The sequence below is a fragment of the Paramisgurnus dabryanus genome, chromosome 13, assembly GCF_030506205.2.
Source record: "Paramisgurnus dabryanus chromosome 13, PD_genome_1.1, whole genome shotgun sequence".
Taxonomy (NCBI): Eukaryota; Metazoa; Chordata; class Actinopteri; order Cypriniformes; family Cobitidae; genus Paramisgurnus; species Paramisgurnus dabryanus.
This window is the reverse complement of record NC_133349.1, coordinates 19,866,349-19,884,392: the sequence shown is the minus strand read 5'-3', so window position 1 is coordinate 19,884,392 and position 18,044 is coordinate 19,866,349. Positions and strand designations below refer to the sequence as shown.

At 35.2% G+C, this 18,044-nt stretch overlaps 2 protein-coding genes and 1 long non-coding RNA gene across 4 annotated transcripts; 1 reads left to right on the top strand and 2 right to left on the bottom strand.

The window, feature by feature from the left end:
- Positions 1 to 310: 310 nt before the first annotated feature.
- Positions 311 to 3,319, bottom strand: LOC135743195 (uncharacterized). 2 transcript variants are annotated; one of them, XR_010530494.2, is made up of 4 exons: positions 2,945 to 3,319; positions 2,360 to 2,442; positions 1,720 to 1,832; positions 311 to 1,533 (listed from the first exon to the last, which is right to left on the bottom strand). It is a non-coding gene; the product is annotated as an uncharacterized lncRNA (long non-coding RNA). The 2 variants fall into 2 exon arrangements; XR_010530493.2 differs by lacking the exon at positions 2,945 to 3,319 and having other exon boundaries at positions 2,360 to 2,601.
- A 109-nt stretch (positions 3,320 to 3,428) lies between these two features.
- On the top strand, positions 3,429 to 6,289 carry LOC135727776 (E3 ubiquitin-protein ligase TRIM62-like). Its single transcript, XM_065245786.2, has 6 exons — positions 3,429 to 4,009; positions 4,195 to 4,290; positions 4,723 to 4,956; positions 5,144 to 5,214; positions 5,320 to 5,435; positions 5,525 to 6,289. The coding sequence occupies exons 1-6, from the start codon at positions 3,557 to 3,559 to the stop codon at positions 6,055 to 6,057; spliced, it is 1,503 nt and encodes a 500-aa protein (XP_065101858.2). The 5' UTR covers positions 3,429 to 3,556; the 3' UTR covers positions 6,058 to 6,289.
- Positions 6,290 to 12,669: 6,380 nt separating this feature from the next.
- Positions 12,670 to 16,835, bottom strand: LOC135743157 (uncharacterized). Its single transcript, XM_065260727.2, has 4 exons — positions 16,772 to 16,835; positions 13,569 to 13,889; positions 13,158 to 13,460; positions 12,670 to 12,776 (listed from the first exon to the last, which is right to left on the bottom strand). The coding sequence occupies exons 1-4, from the start codon at positions 16,833 to 16,835 to the stop codon at positions 12,670 to 12,672; spliced, it is 795 nt and encodes a 264-aa protein (XP_065116799.2).
- Positions 16,836 to 18,044: the final 1,209 nt, after the last annotated feature.

The window sequence follows — 18,044 nt, the reverse complement described above, 5'->3', positions numbered from 1 at the left end:
CTATTGCATAAAATTTAAAGTGCAAATAAGAACAGGAATAGGAAAGTTGTGCTAATGTCAAATTAGAGCGATCTTGACCACATGGTAAAACGAAGCTGACTAGGAAAAGTTGTCACACAAAGTGGCTATTTGATATTTGAAATAGAGCCTCTAGTGTTGTGATTATGAACAGTGTGACAACTTACCACTGTGTCAACAACTCCCCCTAAATATGAAGGTTAAAACTGATTTAATAAAAAATACAACTTCAAAATATATTTAATAAAGTTTTAATTTCTACAAAATGTATTTAAAACATTATTTTGACCAGATAATTTTTTTGCCGTATGGAAGTGTGACCTTCAGCAAAGACAAGCATATTTTTACATTTAAAATACCTAAAAATGTCTTCCATTATAAACTCTATTAAAAAATGCACAGCATTTAAAAACACAACTTCACAGTTCATTTAAAACAGACATACAAGCCTTTAATTTATATGCATTTAACTATATATATATATATAAATAGACGCTTTAACAGATATGTTATGATATATAAACACTATTAAATTGGTAACACTTTATTTCAATAGTCCACTTTAGACATTTTATTAATTATTTATACTTTATTACTTATCAAATATCAATCTTTAGAGAATTAGTAGACTGACTGCTTAATATCTACTAACACTTTATTGTGATGATATCTCAACAGACATTCAACTGTCTATAAATATTTTTTCCAGGTGCATGTCAACTTATTCCACTAACCCAAACCTCTTCCCTAACCCTTACAGGCTACTAATACTTTAATGACAGTTAGTTGACGTATTGTTGCAAATTATTGAAAGTTAGTTGACATGTAGTTGCAAAGTTATTTATAGTTAGCATTAAGGCTACTTCAAAGCCATTTAAAAAGCAAAGTGAATGCTATATGTTTTATGGGTTAACAAGTATTTATATATCAATTCAAATGTTAACAATATCAACATTATAAAGCCAGCACTATGCTGCATACACTGAATATAAATGTAACTTATAATTTTAAGCAGAAGTGCACTGAATGTGCACTTTATGTATAATTTTATTAATAAATAAAATGTATTAATAAAAAAAAGAATCTATTTATCTCCACAACACATTGCAAGAATGAGAGACGTAAAAAACCTGACATCTCTCAGTAAACTCCAACTCTTCTGGGAATAACCTGGTTGACATGTAAGGTTTCTTCATCACCCCTTTCAGCATACAGACTTTTTTCTTTTACTAATGATAATGTTTCATAACTTTTCGGGGTTACCAGCAAAAATATCTTCAAGAAAGAGGCATTCTTTGCTTTGGATAACATCTAACCTTAAGCCTGTGTTGCCAGTCAGTTCCTATGTCAACTTCCCAGTACACCCAAACAGTTTATCTACTTAATCCTTCACATTACTGTTCTTATAAGTATTGTGAAACGCCTGATGTCTGGCAAAGTATTCTTGGCCTCCAGACTGCAGATAGCTGTCTTTTCTGATAGACAATTCCAGGTCTATTGTACATGTATCCGTGCCTAAAGAAAAACAAACACTGGGGATCAAATATAAATAAAAAAAGAAAGATGTGTAGTTGATAAATACACAAGAACTTTTTCCAACTTTAAACTTTTATTTTAATATTTATATTATATATAAGAAATCTTCCAATCTGAATCTACAATAAATAGATAAATAGATTTAATCATCAAGGGTCAACTTACCTTGTTTAACATAGTTTAGAATCGTCTCTACAAACAAATTGTGGCAGGTAACTTTCATAAGGGCCAATGGTGAAGTGGTTTATCACCTGTTATCATGAAGTCTTGACCTAAACCTTTAAAAAACATACTGTATATGTCATCAATCACACCTCTTTTGTATTAGACACTTATAATTTACACTGCACATCATTAATGTGGTCCTGTGTTATAAAAATCCTACTGTCTGAATAGCCTGTTAAAGGCTCATTTAAGTCAACGAAATCAAGGTACAAAAGCTGTTACTGGGACAGTACCGTTTTAAAGGTCCTAAAATGCATCATTTATTTACAGATGTGTACTTGTAAGTATACCTACTCTATACCTTTGAGGTACCAGTATTCACCTTTGAGGTACTAATATAACATTTTGTTCCTTTTTTTTCTGTGTGAGATTATAATTCATCAGTTGACCTGATTCATGAATAATAATTATATCACGTAACATTTATTCAAGATACCTGATTAAAAACCCAAGGCATGGTTCATGAAATTTATACATTTTCATTTTTAATGTTATTAATATCAGGTTAATTTTTAAAGATGCAGCTAGAAAATTCACATGTAAAAAATAGATGTAAAAATTTGTCAATTTTATAGCTTACTTAGCTTGAAAGGCAGGTGTGATGTAATTATTCTCACTGAGGGTGATTTTGTCAACCAAAGGGAGACATTTTTCACTCCACTACTAAAGAAAAAAAAAACATTATTATTTTATTATTCATGAAATCCCAATATTAGTCTTATAAATTAAATTAGTATTCAAACATTTAACATTTGAAAAAAAAAACCTGTAAAAAAAACCCTCAGGTTGGTTAATCTCTATCTGACGCCATAACAGACAACTGGTCATCTTTTCCTCCTTTTCCGTCAAGAAGGTGTGCATTTTTAAAAAAACTGAGCTTGCAATCTTTCTTTAAGATATTTGGACCTTTCCTATAGATTAAAATTTAAAGAATTATGAATACCGTATGACATACAAACACATACAGTACCAGACCCGATAAAGAGAATATCAGACAAACATAATAATCATTTATTTAATATTTTTGTGATTTATTCATCTGATTAAAGATCATGTCACCCACTTGCTTATTTCCATCATAAATGCAGCTCAATGTTTGTATCGACGCATTCTAAATAAACATCATCAACAACAATACATTGAGTTTGTAAACACAGATTCTTACCTCATTTTCCTTCATAGCTTCTTTAACAGGTTTGAAACTGTGTCCGCTGTGTTTCTCTCACTCTCTGCAGATGAGGCAAACCATCCTCACAAAACAGTTTGAGAGGTTCCTCATGATCGGAGTACAACATCTTGTGCCCATTCCTGGCTATCTGTCGCAGGTCTTTCACTTTTTTGGTCTTCTGTTTTTGCTGTACATCTTCCACAAGGTTTCTCACAGCTCTGTTTCCTTTCATATCCTGTTTCATAAAACATTATCTGCATTCTAGGCATTTGATAGCATCTGAGTCCAAATAAGTCATAATACATTGGCGTCAGAAAGTAAGCTCACATGGCACGTTAAATCTCAACAGAAGTATGAACACAACATGTAAGGCTTTTTGACGCACAACAAACAGAAATAGGGTATGATATTCCAGTTTGATTAGTTTTGGAGCCAACTGGGAGGAGCAATAATTCAAAATTTAAAAGGATGCAAAACTGAAAGTGTTTTTAACACTTAAAAAACACTTCTTACCTGAGCAACAACCTTAGCTAACAATTAAAAATATATATTTTCTAAGGAGAAGGTTTTTCTGATTGCTTCTAGTTTGGCAAAAATTGTACAGATATAATGGATTCACCTCTGTCTTTGCAGATAAAATGCTCAGTGTGTTTGAGTGATTTTACTGATCCGGTGACTCTCTCTTGCGAGCACTCGTATTGTCGACAATGCATCACAGGCCACATGCAAGCCAGCCTGGGATCAAGCACTTGTCCTGAATGCAAAAAGCCATATGGCAGAGAAGACCTAAAACCAAGCCGCCTTCTGAAGAACATAACCTCGACAGTGAGAGAGCATCTTTCTGCTGAGCGCAAAGCTGATAACGTGAAGAGTCCGACATCTAAAGATGGAGGACAGGATCTCAAACTTCCTGAAACAGAGCTGATTTGTTCAGAGCATGATGAGAAGCTCAAACTCTTCTGTGAAACTGATCAGAAACTGGTGTGTGTCATCTGTAGAGATGGAGACAAACATCAAGGACACATTTTTAAACCACTGAAAGAGGCTTCTGACATCAACAAGGTAAAAGACATAGCCATTTAGATATGTTTATGCTTATAATAAAAGCACAGCACATGGGTTGAACTTAAGCAGTTTTTTAGCTGAAGGCTTAAAATTATGTATGTTAAGAGGAGGAGTCTATGTGATTTGTTTTTCTTGTTATTACTGTATGTATAAAGCCTAAACAAGTGTCTGTCTTCCTGTAGGGGGAGCTGAAGACTGCTTTGGGTTTTCTTGCCAACGAAAATCGAAAGTTGGATAAGATGATCCAAGAACAGACTACTGAGATTACCAAAACCGAGGTCTCTAATATATATAAGATATTAAGAATGAGTGTTACAAAATTGCAGTGACACGTTTGATGGCTTGGGTGTAAAAACGTTTAAGGACATTTTTCTCAGTTTGACTCTCTGTGTAGTTCCTGCACTTAGCCATGGGATGGCAGTATAGTTATATAGATATGGGGTCTCCAACCTTTTTGTGGGCAAGGGCTACCACAATGGATAAAACAATCTGGAGGGCTACTTTTTTATATAGTCTACTCAAAACTTTTTTGTTTACTTATTGATTTTATTTTACTTGTTGATATGGTTTAGTATTGTTTAAAATGTTAACATAATATTGTTTAAAATGTTAACCCGCGGGCACCAAGACCCCTGATATAGATCATAACAAAACAAGCAATTGCACAAATTTATAGCTTCAAGAATATTTTTTCTTGTTTACAATCTCAGGAAAAATCCCAAACTTTATTAGCTAAGATTTCTGCTCAGTTTGAAGAAATGCACCAGTTCCTACAGCAAAAAGAGGAAGAAGTGAAGAAACAGTTGAAGAGAGAGGAGAGCAAAATTACTGAAGTCATGCAGAAGAACCGTGCTGTGATGGACAAAAGGTTTATGGAGAGCAAAGAGAAAGAAGTTCTTCTACAGTCTGCCTTGGAAATTAAGCAACCCGATGACTTTCTACAGGTCACACACAACACATTAGATAACACACGCACACAACCCTCCCACACACATATATATGGGAAATAGTATCTTAAAAATATATGTTGTTTTGCAAATACAATTGGTAGGTTGGCTCAAGATACACCTTTAGCGTAGTGTGGTTCAAAATACATAACAACTGATTTGTTTGTTTATATTTTTTATTTAGTGGTGGCATGAGAAAGGATTTCCACTGACCAAGGGCATGAAAGATAAAAGCAGTGTGGCATCAGATATGAAGTACTGTATATAAGAAACTGCTATTTACACCAAAATTACAACAATTAAGTCAAAGTATCAGATTTTAAGTTTGTTGTTTTATGCTGATATGACTGGTTGTTTCAGGTACACTTCAAATGTGAAAGGTCTTACTGTGGTTCCTGACTCTCTCTTCTTTGGCCCCCATGAAACTCACCTGCAGTTCTTTGTGTGGAAGCAGATGCTGGAATCCATCAAACCAGGTGAAAGACATGACAGATACGAGTGATAGAGATTAGATAACTTCTTGTTGTATTATCTCATGAAATTTATGCTTGTGTCTTTGTTGTAGTTCCTGAGAGTTTGACTCTAAAAAATCCAGGAGAGTCATACTTAAAAGTGTCTCCAGGGGGCGCCAGAATCCGTCAAGCTGACCGAACGTCTGCTCTGTTTAAGGGCTTCAATCCCGGTACTGTTTCAGAGGAAACCTTTCAGTCTGGTCAGCACTACTGGGAGGTAGAAGTTGGGGATAAACCAGACTGGACTGTGGGAATCATGATGGGTGAAGTCAAACTGAAATCAAAATCAGCTGATAGTGAGATTCAGCTCCATCTTAAACACAATAAAGGATACGTCCTGTCTTGTGATGGACAAGAGACTTCGTTAAAATCTCAAGACAAACCAAGGAAAATAGGCTTGTATCTGGACTGTACGAGAAAGCAGATATCTTTCTATAATGCTGATATCATGTCTTTGTGGGCTCAAAGAAACTACAGCTTAAACAAGCCTTGCTGTGTTAGTCTTGTGCCAGGTCGTTATCTAGATGGGGTCAACAGTGACCCTCTCACTATATGTACATATAGGTTTAAAAATAGCAAACTGTAACATGCTGCTATAGTAATTGATATCTGATTCTTAAAATCAGATTGTGTTTTTTAAAAGTTTGCATGATTATTGGGGCAAATCAGCAGTTTTTTATTTAAGATCACCAAAATTCCTGGTTGATAGGAGATTTCATTAGAAATAAAATGCCCAAGGTGTATGTACATAATATCTATTCTTATTTTCTTGTTAATGTAATATTAATGGTATACTAGTCCAATATTAACAAAAATTCACAGCTAATGTACAATTGTTTATGTTTTATAGCTTTCAGAAAACTTTTATTATTATTATTATTATATGTTCTTCATAAAATGCCAGATTATCAACATGTTGTCATTTTTAATCTTTGACTCAGAACTAAACCTGCCATGACTAAACTAACACGTTATTGCATGTTAAACTAGATAAAAACAAAAAAATAACAGAAGACAGTAGTCCCAAAACATCATACCATTTTAAATTTTATTTACATTTTATACCTGATTTCTTTTGTAGCTCCTTTTATTTGGTAAAAAACTAAAATAAATTCTGACTAATGTTTCAGTGGTCAAAATAATCTGACATGTCATCCTAGATTCATAGATTATCTTGATATTTCAGAGGCTTAACTGCAGTGATATGAGTTTGGTTTAAACTGGTTACTGTACAATCACAGACATACACTCACCTAAAGGATTATTAGGAACACCTGTTCAATTTCTCATTAATGCAATGGTGTAATGGTGTGGGGAATGTTTTCTTGGCACATATTAGGCCCCTTAGTGCCAAATGGGCATCATTTAAATGCCACGGACTACCTGAGCATTGTTTCGGACCATGTCCATCCTTTTATGACCACCATGTACCCATCCTCTGATGGCAGCAGGATAATGCACCATGTCAAAAAGCTTGAATCATTTCAAATTGGTTTCTTGAACATGACAATGAGTTCACTGTACTAAAATGAAACCCCACAGTTACCAGATCTCAACCCAATAGAGCATCTATGGGATGTGGTGGAACGGAAGCTTGTGCCCTGGATGTGCATCCCACAAAACTGCAAGATGCTATCCTATCAATATGGGCCAACATTTCTAAAGAATGCTTTCAGCACCTTGTTTAATCAATGTCACGTAGGATTAAGGCAGTTCTGAAAGTGAAAGGGGGTCAAACACAGTATTAGTATAGTGTTTCTAATAATCCTTTAGGTGAGTGTATATTCTGCGTACAGAACTTCAGGTCGAAACAGCCCATAACAGATCATACACTGGGTTAAAATTGACCCAATGCTGGGTTGTTTTAAACCATGATTGCATAACATTAACCCAACATTGGGTTATTTTTAAACCAGCATGTGTTCTGACCAATATTTACCTATTATGTGTCAAAAATAACCCAGCCATTTTTAGAGTGTAAAGACCCAAAAACTCAAATACTCATTGATACTTAAAATTAAATTGCAAACTGTCTCAACCTGCATTGGGAAGAATAAGTGTCAAGATCTGCTTGTCCTGATCTCAAAGTAGTTTGGGTGCTTAGTAATATTAATTGATATACCAACAGGATACATTAAACACTGCTGAAATGTTCAGTATAATGGGATTTTATCATGCCAAAAACATAAATCCAACTGTAAGTATGCCAAATCCATTTAACTCTCAACTGATATCTCTCTATCAGGAAAATTACTTTGTTACTCAATGATAGTCAACTCTATAGTCAGTTTAAACTTCTATTCAACCACGAAACAGATACAGATGAAGAAAAACAGCAGGCAGGAGACGAAGTGATGAATAAAATTAGTTTATTAAATCATTTTAGTTTCATTGCTCAGACTTTGTCTGACTGGAAACAGATTCAGCAGGTGTTATTACAAACTCATATCTTTACTTGTGAAGAGAATACAGAACAAAACATAAAATTAAACAGCAGTAATAAAAAAGGAATAAAGAATGGGAAATAATATGTAAACTTAATACAAATATCTAAACTAAATATTTAAATGTTTGTAAAGGATAGTAAATACATCGAGTCAGAATACAAACACTGCTGCTTGTAAGAAACTTATATACGCTATGAAGAATCTTAGGATCTTAGTGCTAGACCCTTTCTGCTGAGGTGGTATCCTCTCTTCAATCTCACTTCCTGTCTTTAGATGCTGATGCTGCAACTGACACTTTATGCTCTACACTAACATCATGTTTTGATTCGCTTTGACCACTGTCCTCCAGACCAGTTCATGCTTCTCCCTCTTGATCCTGGCTGTCTGACATCCTTTGTGAGTAATATACTACGCTCAGGGATGCTAAAAGGAAATGGCACAAAACTGACAATCCAGCCAACCTCTGTTACTACCAGTCACTTCTGTACTCTTGTTTTAGCTAGCGTCACCACCGCTCAGACATCATACTTGACCGCAAAGGTAAATAACGCACCCAACACTAAGCAGCTATTTAAAACTTTCAGGTGCGGTTTCCCGGACAGGGCTAGTCCCAGACTAAAATGCATGTTTAAGCTGCTTTAATTTAAAAACACATTGTCCTGTTTAATTTAAACATATTTTGTGGACATTGTTTTGTCTTTTTTGGAAGGTATGTTTGTAAAAGCTTCTTAAATCACCTAATATTAATAAGGCCTAGTCCTGGATTAACCTAAACCCCGTCGGGGAAACCACCCCTCAATTCTCTGCTTTGCCCCCCTCCTGCTCTACCCACTTCCTCATTGTCAGCTGATGACTTCGCTTACTTTTTCACTAACAAAACGTCTTCCATCAGCAACCAATTTTCCACACCACTAACATCAGAGCACCCTACACTTAACATCTCACATCCGTTTCTCCTCTTTCTCTCCGCTTACCGACACTGAAGTTTCTAAACTTCTCTCCACCCACCCTGTTACCTCAACCAGAGGCGCCATGCCCATTCAAACGGTTTTTTTTTTTGAGCCAAATGGATTTTGGATGCAACCTCTAAATCAAAGAAGCGTCCATTAATCTGTTATTTGACTTTTCATCTGTTTAATATGCACAATATTATTAATTCTGTGCTGCGTCCTTGTCACTTTTCAGAGATTTTTGCCATTTTGATAGTGTTTTGATCATGTTACATTACTTTATTCTGGCGGCAGCTAGGTGCTGCAGTCAGCGCAGTCGCAGACGTCATCAGCATCTGAACGCAGTCACGAGCTCTTTGCTGTTGGTCCTGCATTTTGCTATCTGAGGAATTAAAACGTGTAAGAAACGCTCACAACATTTTCAACCCCCAGTAAGGTAATGTGCAGTTAACCTCCTCTGTGTAGAAAATGTATGGTTTAAAATGTGACCGTTTCAACATTATATTAGTAGATTTCTAGATTCATCTTGGTACAACGCCACAAGTTCACAGGGGCGCGGAATCACACATGCTCACATATTAGGTAAAACTGGTCCTCTAATAATTTTATCTAAACATATTTTTTAAAATCATTATATTAAAATCAATCACGTGGCTATAGCTTATGTCATTTTCGTTATTTATATACTTAATGGATTTAAAATTACATAAATTTTATTGGACAATGCGGTTGTTGTGCAAAATGCATTAATGACACAATTAAACAAGTAATTTATTAAAACTTAAATAAATAAAACATGCAGTTTCCGATGTAAATATGATACCAACATGTCAATATTCCGATTAAATAGTATTTGATATGAAAGTTAGTCAACACTTTTATTTTGGAGTTTTTTGCATGAAAGCAGGGGTGTTCAGATTGTTAGAAATGTAAGTGCCATTGAAAAGACTGAACGCTCTATAATATTTAGTTTGATGTATGTGTATGCACAAATTTCTGTGAGCTGTGCAAACTGTGCCCCCTTAAAAAAAAAACTGGTGCATGACGCCCCTGACCTCAACCAAATTCGCACCCATTTCTAACAAGCCACACTCGCACGACACTCACCCACATCATCAACACCTCTATGCTCACCGGTACATTTCTATCCACGTTTAAACAGACACTTGTCACGCCACTGCTTAAAAAAGCATCCTCTTTCACAGACAATAGACGTCTCACTCATTACATCAGACCACTCCAACTGGTTCAGAACGCAGTGGTCTGACTCATCTTCCAAGAGCCCAAAAGGGCTCATGTAACACCGTTCTTCATCTCTCTCACAAAAAGCATCTCCTAAATGCCTGAATACTTGTCTAAATGTCACATTGCTTATTCCAGACACACTAGATGGCGCTGTGGTACAATTTTTATATCAATCTGTTAGGCTTTGATAGCTTACTCATGTGCACTTGTAATTTTGCTGAGCAAACACAAAACATTGAGGTGAGGAGACAATTTTTTATTTTCATGGGTCAGAGTAAATTTTCATGTGGGTGTTGTTCATTCAAAAACAAAACACTCATTAAAAAGCCAAACGTAGTAGCTTTATTTTAAGTCATCTTTTAGCTATCAAGTTAAAGCCATATGGCAACTAGCTTAGCATGTTTGTCAAGAAGTCAGTTGGGGATGGTTGTCTCATAGCTTGCAGGGTTGGTTGTCACATGTGTTGTCACACCTTTAAAGACTGTTGTTCTGTTTGTTTTTGTTTGCTGTTGTTGTACATTTGTTACAACTGTGATTCTTGTGACTCTGCATGAAGCACAGCCTGTGCTGCACAGGGTTTCCTTTAGTTCAGAAGATAGACATGTAGACCTTTTTAAGACTGTTTAAGTCTGTTTGTTTGTTTTTGTTTGCTGTTAGGCAACTTGCATAATGAAACGATTAAAAAGAGGTTTTAGCACAAAAAAATTTCATTTTATTTCTCAACACAGTTAACAATTCAAGTAACTGATGATCACCCACTTTGATCCCATTGTTTAAAAGGGGCAGTAATGACAACTGTCGGGTGGTATTTATATTAAAACTTATTTGCAGTTTCTAGCTTAAAAAACTAAAAAGTTACACATTATCTTTTCAGATCCCAATTTATCACTGAAATCCTATTGAACCTCTATAGGACCTGTTACAATACATTCTAAAAGTAAAAAGTATACACATTTAAAGCCAAGAACCCAAGTTTTCATTTCATGTAAGAATTACTGCTGAAAGATTTTTTTGAAGATGAGCAATTCATGCAAAATTGTGACAACCAACCCCGGTCTCCCCTAGAACTGTCAGTTTTATCTCAAACATAGAAGTAGTTTGGAAAGAGGCAGTTTGACTAAACGGTTACAAAATGGACTGACGCAACATAAAATTTACAGTATACAAAACCTACAATGGCAAATCCTAGTCACATTTTACATACAAACAGTAATTAATTCATATAGTCATTTAAATCTTTTAAGAGAGACATAAATTTCTCTGCAGTTCTCCTGGATTTCAACTTTTTTCCTCTGATGGCAAATTACAGTATCAGCAGAATGAACCTAAATGATTATCAGAGAAATTGTTAGCACAGAATTATTTTAAGAGAAAAATATAAGAGATTGCACATCATAAAATATTAAAATAAGAGATTGCACATATAACTAACTATAGTTCAAAGTTTTTGTCAGCTATTCTAAACTACTTTGATGATAAACAGTTGTTTGATGATAAAACCTAAAGCTGATGTGCTAATCTGTAAGTGGTGGGATGTGTAACTCACCTGATCTTTTTATACAAATTACCCCAAGAAGGACAACAGCAAAGAGAAAAACTACTGCAGCAACCACAGCAGCAATCACAGGCACTAACACAACATAAAGAGACTCAGAGAGTCAGGGACTCAGACACGAGACAGCATAGAAATTATTTTTTTCTTTAACCAAAGATATAAAATCAGTATCTGATAGACAAATGTAATTAATTTAAATGCATATTCAATATTAATCATTAAGTCTTTTCATGCTTTTAAATGATGATGAGTTTCCAGAATATTCTTAAAATGAATATAACTCATGCCTTTGTACAATTATATTTTTACACAGACTACAATCTTAGACATTAAAGCATATGCTTTAAATGAAAAAGTTTTTAAGGTCCAGAGAAACATTTCACTCAATTGACCATAAACATTAGTGCAGTAGTGTATTAAATGGTTGCATGATCTTAAGAAAATAAACGGACATTTAAACAAACCACAAACATAAAGTGTATAATCAGAGTCAGACTGTATCACTAACCTACGGACAAAAAAAAACAGAACATAATTAAAGTTTCAGTTAAGTGATTAAAGATTTTACATTAAAGTATCAGCTTTCATATTAATAGATTGGTGATCAATCAATACATTTTTATAAATGGAAAGTCATTTAGAAGGATTAAAAATAAAATAAAGTATTTGTGATCAGCTCTGTCTATGAACATCTCCAGAAATTATTTGATTATATTTAACTGATTCTAATATGTGACAACTACTCCATACTACTGAAGAGAGACATATAAATACATACATACATACATACCTTGATGTTTAGGAGCTGATGGTGCTGTAGGACTTGATGTTTTCTTACAAACGGATACAGCTTGTATTAGTGTTGTTGTTGTTGTTGTTGTAGTTGATGCTATGTAGAGTGGATGTTATTTTAACTAAACCATAATGTGAAAACACATTATACAAAAATATAAAACACACAAATATACTGTATATAATCACTGAGATTAGACAGACAGTGATTATGTACCTTGACTGTGTTGTATAGCAGTTACTGGTGAGTTAAGAGTTGTGCGTCTCTCAGTGTTTATGGTGGTGACTGCAGTCACTGTGTCTGTCTTGGTTGGTTCTGTAGAAGATGAACAGTGTTAAAGAAAGTTACTTTAAAAAGTAATGCATTACAATATTAAGTTACTTCCTCAAAAAGTAACTAATTGCATTACTTAGTTACTTTTCATGGAAAGTAATAATTACATTACTTTTAAGTTACTTATGCATTACTTTTTCTTACTTGGATGAGGTTTGATCTTTATCAGGCCTTGCAGGTGTTTATTTTATAACTAAGTTGTTCTTCATTCAGAAATTGCACATGATCATCAATGAAAGTACTACAGGCAATATACCTTCACATTTTTTTTCCTGATAGATACAAATTATTACTGTATGACTTATGTTATGACTTATCCTGACAGTCTTCTAAAATTATTTTAGTAAAATGTTGATTTCGTACTTGTAAACTTGACAGTATAGCTGGCTGAGGTCTTATTCTCATTCTTCTTTTTAACTAAACATCTCCACTTTGTGTTGTTGTCTTCATTCTGGAATGTTGTAGTCAGAGTCCTGATACATTGTCCTGATGATAACTTCTGATATCTGGAGTCTTCATGTAGATTAACATCAGCCTGATTCACCCAGAACAGCTGAAGATCATCAGGACGGACCAAACTACAAGAGTCTTCATATGAAAACAACTGACAGGTGAGAGTCACAGAGCTGCCTGATCTCATCTTAGTCTGTGTGGATGATGGATAAACTGAAATAATAAATAAAGACACAATTTTAAGTTTTAAGTAAAACATCAGTAAACTCTCATCTTTTAAGTTAAACAATCATACTCAACTAAATGAACAGAAGCACCGACCATGAAGAACATGTAGAAAAATTGGTTCATCAGTTCCATGTTTTTGTCCATTCACATATTGTAGGCAGATGTAAAGTCCATGATCTTCTTCTGTTATTTTATAGATGTTCAGAGAGCAGTCAGACCCCAGACTCAGTCTCTCAGCTCTCTCTATGTTTTTCTTCTTTAATCCTCCAGCAATCAGTTCTACTGTACCTGATGATCTATGTTTGTTGTAGTTCCATGTAGTTGAGGTGCAGTTAGAAAGAGCATTAATACAGGGCAGAGCGACATTTTCACCTGAACTACTGAACACATGAGTCTCTTCTGCTTCACTCATACCTGAAACACAGTAGATTAGGTTACTTAGATATTAATATGTATAAATCAAATCAGGGATTGTAAATTCATTTTTAATTGAAGTAACCTTTAATGACAAAGAGCATGTACATTCTGAAATTATTTAATTTTAATCATGAAATACCATCTGAATATATCATATAAAGTTTCTCTCCTTCTAGCAAAAAAGTAAGCACAGACTCACTGTTGCAAATTCTCTCACACATGGTTTGACACACCTTCAGGCTTTGTCTAACTCTGCCCAAATACATTTCCAAATAACAATCCAACAGAAGTACAGCATAGCCACAAATTAGCTTATATAATTTCTCATCTGTCAGAGTGAGGCTTAATTGTTCAGATTAAACTCCGCATTCTTTAACAATAACATTTCTTCCCGCTTTTAGTCTTAACAAACAAATACATGAATAACAGGACAACCAAAGTTTTTTGAGGTAATAGAATTAAATGTAATTTTAATAGGTTAGAAGAATCATGTTTGGTATCTCAGTTGTTTTTATGATGGCTTTATCTGTTTTTCTAAAGATCTCCTAAAGCTCTTGTTTTTACTGATTTAAAACACAATGGCCAGGTTATTTGTAAATGATTTACAAAATTAATCAATTATTCAGACCTTTGTGTCACCTTATAACTATGCTAATAATATGCTATATATGTAAATATGCATAATTTGGTTGCATACTAATTATGAAGTGTAACTTCTGCACTGTGAAAACCCGACTAAAGAAATGTATGTGATTTACTGTTTTTTTTTTTTACATAAAATCATTGTACATAATGTAAAAACATTCTGTTCAAATATTGATATCTTTAATATTGACTGAGTAAGGTGAAATAAATCATACTTTACAATAAGGTCGTATTGTTAACATTATTAAATGCATTAGCTAATATAAATAAACAATAAGCAATACATTTTTCAACATTTTTAGTCTTTGGGTAATGTTAGTTAATGCAATTACTTACTAGTTTACTTTGCATTACTGTTAATAAAACTTTGATTTCAACATGACATAAGATTAATAAATACTGCAGAAGTTTATTTTTAGTTGATAGTTGATGTGAACTAATGTGTTAATTAATATGAACAAATACAACCTTATTGTAAAGTGTCCAGAGGTGTAAAAAGTACTCAAAAATTTTACTCAAGTGAAAGTACAAGTACTGAGTGTAAATTTTACTCAATTAAAAGTAAAAGTATCTGGCCAAAATTATACTTGAGTAAAAGTAAAAAAGTACCACATTAAAATTGTACTTGAGTATTAAAAAAGTAAAAGTAACCGGAAGGAAAACGAGAGATTCATGTTTAAGCTTTCTCTAAAAACATGAAGTGAATGAACCACATACAAGGTTTTATCCTTTACAACTATTTGTATTTAATTGTATTTCATTATCAAACTATAAGACTACTTCATAATTTCCAACATGATCTCACAAAGTTCAGTGGTATAGTCACAGAATTTTTTGCTCATTTATCCGTGTCATTGTCACGGATCTCTGCATTTTTCTGTGTCTGTACCACGGACTTTCTTTTACGTGTCAGTTTCATGTATTGATTACTCAATTGTTTTTCCTATTTTTAAACCATTTTCACGTGGGTTTGGGGTTATATTTGGGCATTGGGTTAGGATGTCACTTTAACTATTGGTTTATACTATTTTTTCCATACTTTTAAACAATTGTCGCCTGACGTTAGGGTTAGGAGTTGGGTTTGGAAGTCATTTTATGTTACAGAAAGTCGTTCTAACCCCAGACCCATGGGAAAATGGTAAGAAAACAGGAAAAACAATTGAGTAACCAATACGTGAAACTGACACGGAAAAGAAAGTCTGTGGTACAGACACAGAAAAATGCGGAGATCCGTGACAATGACAATGAATTTTAATATGCAACATGCTACTCAAAATTGTAAAACCTCGAACTTAACTTAAATTTCAAGATCTATCCAGCCTCTCACAGGAAGCCGATGCAGGATAAGGTGTATTAGACCTTTTTCACACTGTAAGTCCAAATCCGATTTTGGTGCATATCTGATAGGAATCCAATCACATTTAGAACAGTGAACGGCTAAAAACCACATGAAATCTGTTTTTCTAATCCGTTTCAGGCTACATCCAGAGGTGGTTTGAAATCCATTTTAGTCTTACTGTCCTGATCGCATTTGTGTAGCTTTTCGGTTACGTCATGCTGTCACATCACATAAAACACGTCAGACGTCGAGGCAGATTGTCATGCCAGCGCGACGTCATTGCCATAGAAACAGTGCAGATAATCCGGAAAACGGCTACAGGATGCACAGATCGGTTCTGAACAGTTGTGAAACACAATGTGAACAGTGAGTCTGTCAAATTAGATATGCACCAAAATCTGGACTGACAGTGTGAACAAGGTATTAGTCTTGATAGGCTGCAAACAGCAGGAAACGTGTCACACTTCATGTGTTGTCAGTTTCAAAGAAGCAAAAAATCTTCATCATAAGATGAACTGTTGGCCAATTCCTCAGTGTGGTCCAAAGGCTCCAGAATAAATAACATTTCAATTAAACTGGCAATCAGCGCAATTCAATTGGTTTGACAGAGCAAGCGAAAATAGATCTCTAAAATAGAAGTACTTTTTCACTGTAAATAAAATTGTAAGGAGTAAAAAGTACTTTTTTTCTTTAAAAAATGTAATTAAGTAAAAGTAAAAGTACTGATTTTTAATTGTACTCAAGTAAAGTAAAAATCCCCAAAAATAATACTTAAGTACAGTAATCAAGTAAAATTACTCAAGTACTTTACACCTCTGAAAGTGTCACATTGAAATCAAACTTTGATGCTCCAGATAATTAGATTATGAGTATTAAAAATATTTACAAGCTTTACCTGTGAGAAGTGAACAGAGAATGATGAGTCCCAGCAGCAGACATAAAAGACCCTTATCATCCATTGTCTCTTTCTGTTAGTGGTTCTCTTAGTGATGTACTTACAGCTTTTCTTTAAAACATTTTTAGCCCATCCTGTGGGTTCTGACTTCCTCTGTTACCAAGGGTTAATTCATTACATCATGATACCACCATAGACTATAGCTGGGCATCACCAGGGCCGCATTAATGCATGGGCTTACCTGGGCTTAAGCCCAGGGCCTCGGGCTGGAAAGGGCCCTGAGATGCCGGAAAAAATTAACAACGCATTTTATAAAAAAGTTGATACTCCCTTTAAAATTATGCTTAATCGCTTTGCAGTTCCTGCGCAAGAAAATCGTCTCGGGTTACGTATGTAACCCTTGTTCCCTGAGAAGGGAACGAGACGCTGCGTCGCCATAGAGACGCTATGGGAACGCCTTCAGGTGTGAGTGCGTCTGAATGTGTATATCAAATCCAACCAATGGTGGGGCGTGACGTCACCGGCGGGGTGACGCAGGAGCCGGAAAGCATAAAAGGCGACGTACAACCAGGCCCACATTATGAAATATTGCCGAAGACGGCTTACAGGTATGCAGAAAGTATGGCAAAGGAGACGCAGCGTCTCGTTCTCTTCTCAGGGAACAAGGGTTACATACGTAACCCGAGACGTTCCCTTTCGAGGGAACTCGCGCTGCGTCGCCATAGAGACGCTATGGGAACGCTATACCCAATCCGCCAGACTACGAGTGCCTGTCTGTGTGTAAAAAGCACAACTAAGATCTAAGCACCAAAGATCCAGGAGTAGGAGTAAGATCCAACTTATAAAACTGTACAAAAGTGAGCGGTGAGGACCAGCCTGCCGCATCACAGACATCCTGGACAGAGGCACCTGCCCACAGGGCTTTAGATGCTGCCATACCTCTAGTTGAATGCGCTCTGACGGTTAAAGGAGAGGGCCGTACAGAGGCTTCATAAGCAAAAGAGATAGCCTCGACTATCCATTTACTCAAAGTTTGCTTTGTGGCCAGGAAACCTTTCCGGGCCGAACCAAAGCACAAAAATAACTGCTCTGCTTTCCTGAACTCCGCTGTTCTGAGCACATACATGTCCAGTGCTCGTACTGGACAGAGTAAATTAAGCTTTCTTTGGCTCGCGTCCTTAAATGGTGGAGGGCAGAACAACTGCAAGACTATGGGGCATGGTATGTTGCTCAAAACCTTCGGAACGTAGCCCGATCTAGGGTATAGAAAAAC